Source organism: Mus pahari, chromosome 3 (genome assembly GCF_900095145.1).
Source record: "Mus pahari chromosome 3, PAHARI_EIJ_v1.1, whole genome shotgun sequence".
NCBI lineage: Eukaryota > Metazoa > Chordata > Mammalia > Rodentia > Muridae > Mus > Mus pahari.
In genome coordinates, this window is record NC_034592.1 from 106,110,688 (window position 1) to 106,117,985 (window position 7,298).

The window sequence follows — 7,298 nt, forward strand, 5'->3', positions numbered from 1 at the left end:
CCATGCAGTTTTTATCACAATTGCTCTGTAGTACAGCTTAAGGTCAGGCATGGTGATTCCACCAGAGGTTCTTTTATTGTTGAGAATGGTTTTTGCTACTAAAATGGCTTCTTGCCACTTACTGAATTTCCCATAGAACTGGCACCCAGGGACCCTCACAGGCTGACGCATGGTGTATATTAATAGCTCACTGTTGCTTTTCAGTGCATGGCCTTGCTGTTCATCCTACCCTTTTCTCATTCTGTTTCTTTAACAATGTTGCACCCTTTCTGCTCCTATCAAATTTGTCTCCATATGGAAGTGGTGGCTGCAGTCTAAGTTGGGGCCATCTTTTAGGAGGGTGTTTGCAGTGTCAAAGATGGACGGACACATGTTCTGTTCCAACTGTTTTCTAAGAATGTCTCCCATAGAAAAAGGAGTATGCAAAGATTAGGACGACCACAGCAGCGTTGATGAACTACATAGATGCATATCCATTGCTGAAGGAAGTTACCTTTGAGAGACTTTGTCTAAAGACAGACACATGAATAGAAGACCTGCAGAACAGTGTGATGAAAAGATGATGTGCATGGCTGGGTAAAGGCAGTTTCTGGCCGATTATGTGAGAAAACTGCAGACTGGCTCCATTGGAGTTAGGCTTTTTAAGGTGTGCCTTTTCCCCTGGGTTTACATTTTTACAATGATTAGCAAAGAGAACAGAAGATGGGGTGGGAGGATGAGGTGGGCATTCAGCATCTTCAACAGCCTGTCTTCCTTAGAAATCACCTCAGACTGTCAGCTTCCACAACAGTTTTTGTAATGGCTGTGTATACTCTCCTGTATTGTGCCCTCAGGGAAGTTTACCTTATTTATTGTTGTGACTAAGAAATTAACAGACAGTAGTTGTTCCGTGCACATATATTGTATGTATATGATAAAGGCCCGGTTTTTCTTTTAGAACTGTGTTTCTCAATCGTCTAATGCTGCGGCTTTTTAATATTTTTTGACTACTTCATAAATGTAATTTTGCTACTGTTAATGGATCATGATGTAAATATCTGTTTTTTGATGGACTTAGGTAACCCCTGTTAAAGGGGTTGCCACCACATGGCCAAAACCTCTGTTCTAGAGTCTCCCACAATGAAGTACCTGGAACTTAGTAACTAATGCCTATCCAATAATTGCTAATAATTAGAATAGGAAAGGGAGGCCTATGAGTTAATGTGTGTGTGTGTGTGTGTGTGTGTGTGTGTGTGTGTGTGTAGGTAGGCAAATTTGTTGCTACATCTTAAAGTTGTAATAGCTTTTGTCTGGTGTTTCTTTCTGTTCATCTATTATATATTGTCCATGTTTACTTGAAGTTGGTGTTTGTTGTACTGTTATTGTAGTCAAAACTTAAGCAGTGGGATTACTTGTCAAATGTAAGCTTTTTGTTCCGCATCCAAAGGCACATTAGTAATCCCCAGGTCTTCACGGATCCTCTTTCATTTTTGCTTGTGGAGAGCTTCATTTGCTATTTAGCCCTTACCCATTTGAGTTCTGTCTTGCAACTTTGAGAATTCCAATTTGTTTGTGTTTCCAGGGTTAAAGTTAAAATTGTTACAGAGGTAAGAGCATCCAGTGTGTCTAACACTGAGATGTCTCTCCAGTTCAGTCTTAATTTAATGTTCCCTGGTCCTTACTAGACTATAATTGACAACAGGTGTTCCAGAAGTTAACATTAACTATGGAATGCTTTCTGGGTACAGTTTTAGTGAATACTTTACTTTAGCTCATTCAGAATCAATGATTGTAAAAACCTTGTAACCATTCATTGACCCCACTTAGAAACTGTTGTGTATTATTTTTCTGGGAACAGTAATCGGTGGGTGTTTACCTTAGATGTTTGGGTGCCTGGAAAAGGATGCAGCGTCATTCCTGGCAGCAGGTCGAGACAAGGCCATGGCACAATCAGCACACTATTCCCTATAGCAGATTAGAGTATGGAATGTTTTCCCCCACTTTGAATTGTGTCATCACACCACTGAACTTGTGTTAATAGGCCTAGGCCTGCGGCCCCATCTCCCAGCTGACCTTCCTAGCTTTAACCCTGGTTCACAGAAAGTACTGTATCTTAGTTAATAAATGACAAAACAACCTCCTTTACATGTAAATATATTAAGCAAAAAGCCTTTCTTTTGAGTTTTAAACAGGATTTTAGGCACTGCATCTTTGTTTCTATAATTTCTTTAACAATTTTTATTTTCTTGGTTGGTTTTGAGCCTAGCTTTTAATGGTTAAGCCATCTCTCCAGTCCACCGTGTAAGGTTTTATTTTCTTTATTTGTGTGTGTATGTGTGTGTGTGTGTGTGTGTGTGTGTATGTATGTGTATGTGTGTGTGTGTGGGGGGGTGGTAAAGAGACCATATCACTGTATTCCTGTGAAACTCAGAAAATAGTTTTCAGTGTTCTGCTCTGTCCTGTGGGTTAGGGTTGGATGTCAGAAGGGCAGGCTTTCATAGGAAGGACGTTTCCCCACTGAATTGCTTCAGCAGCCTCTGTCTATGTTATTTATGCCTATTTTTAAAAGCATTAATGTATTAATTCCTTAATTCAGTACCTGACTCATTTAATAAAATACATGAACATGTAAAATTTGAATACACTAATGTACATTTTCCTAGACTTTGTTATATACTTACAGCTTAAAACTACCTTTTTCCCAGATGTGGTAATACATGCCTCAGGAGGCTGAGGCGGGGGATTGAGAGTTCTAGGCCAGTGTGGGCTACACTGGGAAACCTCACCTCAAAATAAGAGATACTAAAAACAACACAGAAACACTTTTTGTTCTTTTTTTAACCATGTTTTAGGGAAAGCTTAGAAGGCACACATTTAAAGAAGCGACTGTGTAGTTAGGAGAGGGCCTGAGCTTTCAGCTCACGTGGGCCTCTTCCCTCCTCCCTCAGCCTTCTTACCATGCAGCAGCACAGCGCTTCCTAACTTGGTTTTTCTCTTGAGCACAGGCTTAAGTGACATGTCCCCAGATGAAGGACTGATAGAGGACTTCCCAGTGGAGGACAGAGCTGTAGAGCACTTGGTGGAAGGCCTGCTGTCCCACTACTTACCAGATCTGCAGAGGTCCAAGCAAGCGCTCCAGGAACTCACGTAAGCCAACAGAAAGCCAGCAGCTCGTCGGTTCCTTCTGTGTAGTCAGATGTCACCTGGTAATCTCATGGAGTATGAAAGTGTTGTCTTCTGGAACACTGAATCACTGAGCATGTCTGGGTCCTGTAAATGGGAATCATGGAGTAACCTGTAGCCTAATGTCAAAAGTGCAGTAACACTCCTGGAGAGTCTAGTTTCTTTGTAGTAGATTTTGAGAGTGAGTGGTCCTTGTGTGAGTTTGGATCTCTCGTGTGCTTGAATGAACTGGTCAGTTCCCTCTGAAGTGTTCAGGGTAGTTGGAGTTTTATGTCTTTATAACACAGTCATTTCAGCAGTGATGACTGACTCTAGATGAACAATTCTTGTAATTTGTTCCCTTTTTTCTTGTTTGATCTGGCTGGGGCCTTTTCAGTTTTTGATACTGAAGCTGTTGTTTTCATGTTTATTCCCTGCATCCCCTCCCCACCCAGCCCCTGCCTCTGTTTTCCAGTTGTGACCCCCTGGGTTTTGCTGTCTTGTATTTGGCAAGTTGCTGGGTATTTTGTTCTCCACAATGTACTTCCTCTTCTGTGATCCTTAATCTGACACGAAGGGACAGATGAGTGAGGGACCTGTTGGTCTGCATACCCAGGCCTGATGATGGACGTGTGATTGGCCTTTGTTCTCATTGCTAATTCATTTTTCATCACAGCTCTCTATTTTGCAACAAACCACATTATATTTTCCTTTAAAAATGTTAATTTAGGCGACCCTTCCCTGCCCCTTAACCCTGTGATCATACTGCTCTGGGAGGGACAGGGAGGAAGTTAGCTTCTCTCCTTCCATAGGATTTGAATCTAAAGGCTGACAAACCCTTGGAGTTGTCTGCTCTGACCTTCTGCCTATATAAATAACATTTAGGTCAAGGGAAGCACCATGCGTGCCTGAGACCGCAGCTGTGAGGGAAAGGCCACACGTGCTTCCAGTCTTACTTACTGAGCTGCTCATTGATCCTTGAGGAAATACTGTCCCTCACTAGTGCATCTTCCCCAAGTCTACAGCAGGACATTCTTGGCTTCTAGTTTACTTTTGGGAATGCATAGAAAGTTGAGAATTTCATGAGCAAAATACTATAAAAGAGCTTTTGGTGTGAAAATGCAGAATGTTGCTAAAATAGTAAAATACTCTGCAATAATCTAATTATTTTAGTTATTAAAGTCTGAAATTGTGTCAAGAATAAAGTATATACTTAGTTGTCAGAATATATTTTTGAAATATGATATTGGAAAGATTATTCTAAGGCAGGTAAGTCTTAGAGAGGTACTATATTGCCAGCTGGATTTTGAATGAATGTCATTTTGTGAAAAGAACCAATACTGAGAAAATGTAAAATTTGCTTTGGCTGTGTGCTTTTGTTTCAGACAGAACCAAGTTGTGTTACTAGATACACTGGAACAAGAGATTTCAAAATTTAAAGAATGCCACTCCATGTTGGACATCAATGCTTTGGTAAGTATGATTTTGCTTATCTAACTTAATGAGCCATGATTTTAGAAAAGCTTTGTATTTCTGCATTTTGATGATCTTATCCTCTAACTTTTATGTGTAGAATTTGTCTTTTTAACAAATCCTGATTGCTTTGTTAGAATTCCCGGTGGTTGCTGTCTTTCATATGCTGAACATGTATTAGAAAGATCCGTTTGTTTGCATTGTGGAGAAGACCTCATGAGATGATGACACACATAAGAGGAAATGGACAGTGAGGGATGGTGAGGCACTGTTTCTACCTCCAAGGGAGTGCAGGCCCTTTTGAAGGCCAATTATGTGGTCTCTTAATTAGTATTTAATTATCAGTGTTCCTGGTGCTGTGGTGAGATGGGCACCTGAGGATGAGTGGTTAGTTAGAAGCTGAATTCACTAGAAGCTGATAAAAGAAGAACAGATAGTCCTTAAGCAAACAGACTTAGCATAAGCAAGGCCATGTTGCTCCTTTCCCTCCCTGGACATTAGTACCTGCTTGCCTGCATGACTTGTACACCTCAGAGGTAGACCTCTTACGAGACAGAGGTGGGTTCTGATTGTCTCCCTTCCTGCTGTAGAGTGCAGCCTTCTCAGTGGCTCACTGACTCCTTGTGGAGGAATGAGCATGGCCACACGGACTCCATTGTCCTTTCCCCTGACTTCACCATGTGATCAGATGGGTGTTTGTTACAATTGGAAGTTAAATAAATGAATAGAATTCTGTCGAATCAGCCTGGAAGGGCAGAACTGAGTTGTTCACATATTTCTTCCCTTTGCCCAAGAGTGGTTTACTTCTCATGTAGGAATGGAAACAGGAAGGCCTGAAAGATGCTCACGGAGCATCTGGGAACGACTTGACTGCAGCTCTGAGAGAGGTAGCTGCTCTCTGCAGGCCCGCCTCTCAGTCCTTCTCTCTGTGTCTCCCACCTGTCTAGGCCTCCATCACCCTTCCGCTTCTCCCAACAGGAGACTTCCCTTTTGGCTTCTGGCTGAGACGCAGAATGTGTACTCTGGGAAAGCGGTGCCTGTCCTTTAGTGGCTCTCTTGTCATTCTGACCTCAAGAGACATGGCTGAGTTTGTGCTCTCAGAGTCTGGGCATTGACTGGGTTTCCCTGACAGGAAGACAGCACGCACCCACTGTCCTATGTCCTGGCATGTTCTCTCAAAAAGGGAGTAGTGACTTTTACAGTTTTTAGATTATGTGACATGTTTTTGAAGTAAAATGTTGTTTATAACCTATTTAATATAAATGTGTGTCTTATGTTTAATAAACCTTTTTTGAGAGAAAGAGTCAATGAGAGACAATCTCTCTCTCTGTCTCTCTCTGTGTCTGTCTCTGTCTCTGTCTCTCTGTCTCTGTCTCTCTGTCTCTCTGTCTCTCTCTGTCTCTCTGTCTCTGTCTCTCTGTCTCTCTGTCTCTCTGTGTGTGTGTGTGTGTGTGTGTGTGTGTGTGTGTGTGTGTGTGTGTGTAGCCCTGGCTGACCTGGAACTTGATATACATCTGGCTTTAAACTCACATAGATCTACCTGTCTCTGCCTCCTGAGTGCTGGAATTATTTTTTGTCAACTGAATTGAATCAGATGTTTTCAAAGTTCTGCTAATGGTTGAATGAAATCTGCATTGTAGATTTAAAATATGGCCATAATTGAGGCTCTAAACTTGCAGCTCAGAGGATGACCTCTAGTTTAGGTGCTGACATATTCGCATTCTTGGCATTTCATCCTGTCTGCTGTGACTGTTAAGTTCACGGAGGCGAAGCACTATCATGCCAAGCTGGTGAATATAAGGAAGGAGATGCTGCTGCTCCATGAGAAAACGTCAAAGTTGAAAGTGAGTGGGAACCCTCCTCATCCTCTCCAAACCGTAAGCTCGTTCGTCCTCAGTGTTTGTTTAGACTTCTTATACTTCAATATGCAGTAAGAGATGAGCTACATTGTTCCCCTCTCAAAATAACGTCCCTTGGCTCCTTCACCAGTCACTGTGCTAGTGGGCTCGTCTCTGCATGAGAACTTGCAGTTCACACTAAATGTGAGCTTGGAGTAAGGTTTGTTTTTTTCTTTTGTTTTAAATTAAGGGGCCTTAAATTACTCCAAATAAATTTAAAAATTCACTGTGGAATTTATTAATATGTATTGGATAACTTAAGTCAAACATTTTTTGTTATGCCATAATCGCTCTCCACAGAAAAGAGCACTGAAGCTGCAGCAGAAGCGGCAAAGAGAGGAGCTGGGGAGGGAGCAGCAGCGCCAGAAGGAGTTTGAAAGAGAAAAGCAGCTGACAGCCAAGCCAGCCAAGAGGACCTGAGCAGCCTGCTTCCGGGTTCCTGTCCCATCCCGCTTCCTGGACCTCCAGTGCTGCACGCAGAGAGCAAGGCATGGCCGGTGCCTTATGCCGTGGCATGTCCTGAAGTCTGTCCAGGGCTGCTGTGTCTCTGAGACTCACTTAAGAAGCTTTCTTGATATGTTTTAACTTTACAGTTATTTGATCTTAAATCGTTTGTAAACTGAAAACACTTTGGTTATTACAAGAGTCTGGGTACTAGTTCAAAATGAGGAGAAGGTCTGAGCTTCTTGAGAATTGATTTTAGTTTCAATTTCTCCTTTCCTAAAGGCAGGCCTTTCCTGTGTGGCCACACTGATTTTTGGCAATTGCTTTTTTTTTTTTTTTTTT

The 7,298-nt window shown here is 42.0% G+C and overlaps 1 protein-coding gene across 1 annotated transcript in view; it reads left to right on the top strand.

Annotated features, from left to right (window-relative positions):
• Window positions 1-7,281, top strand: part of Bloc1s6 (biogenesis of lysosomal organelles complex 1 subunit 6) — a 10,746-nt gene extending 3,465 nt beyond the window's left edge. Inside the window, exons 2-5 of the mRNA XM_021194822.2 lie at window positions 2,985-3,126; window positions 4,527-4,614; window positions 6,372-6,458; window positions 6,813-7,281. Coding sequence (XP_021050481.1) covers window positions 2,985-3,126; window positions 4,527-4,614; window positions 6,372-6,458; window positions 6,813-6,932 — 437 coding nt within the window. The 3' untranslated portion in view covers window positions 6,933-7,281. The remainder of the gene's footprint in view (window positions 1-2,984; window positions 3,127-4,526; window positions 4,615-6,371; window positions 6,459-6,812) is intronic.
• The last annotated feature ends 17 nt before the right edge of the window (window positions 7,282-7,298 follow it).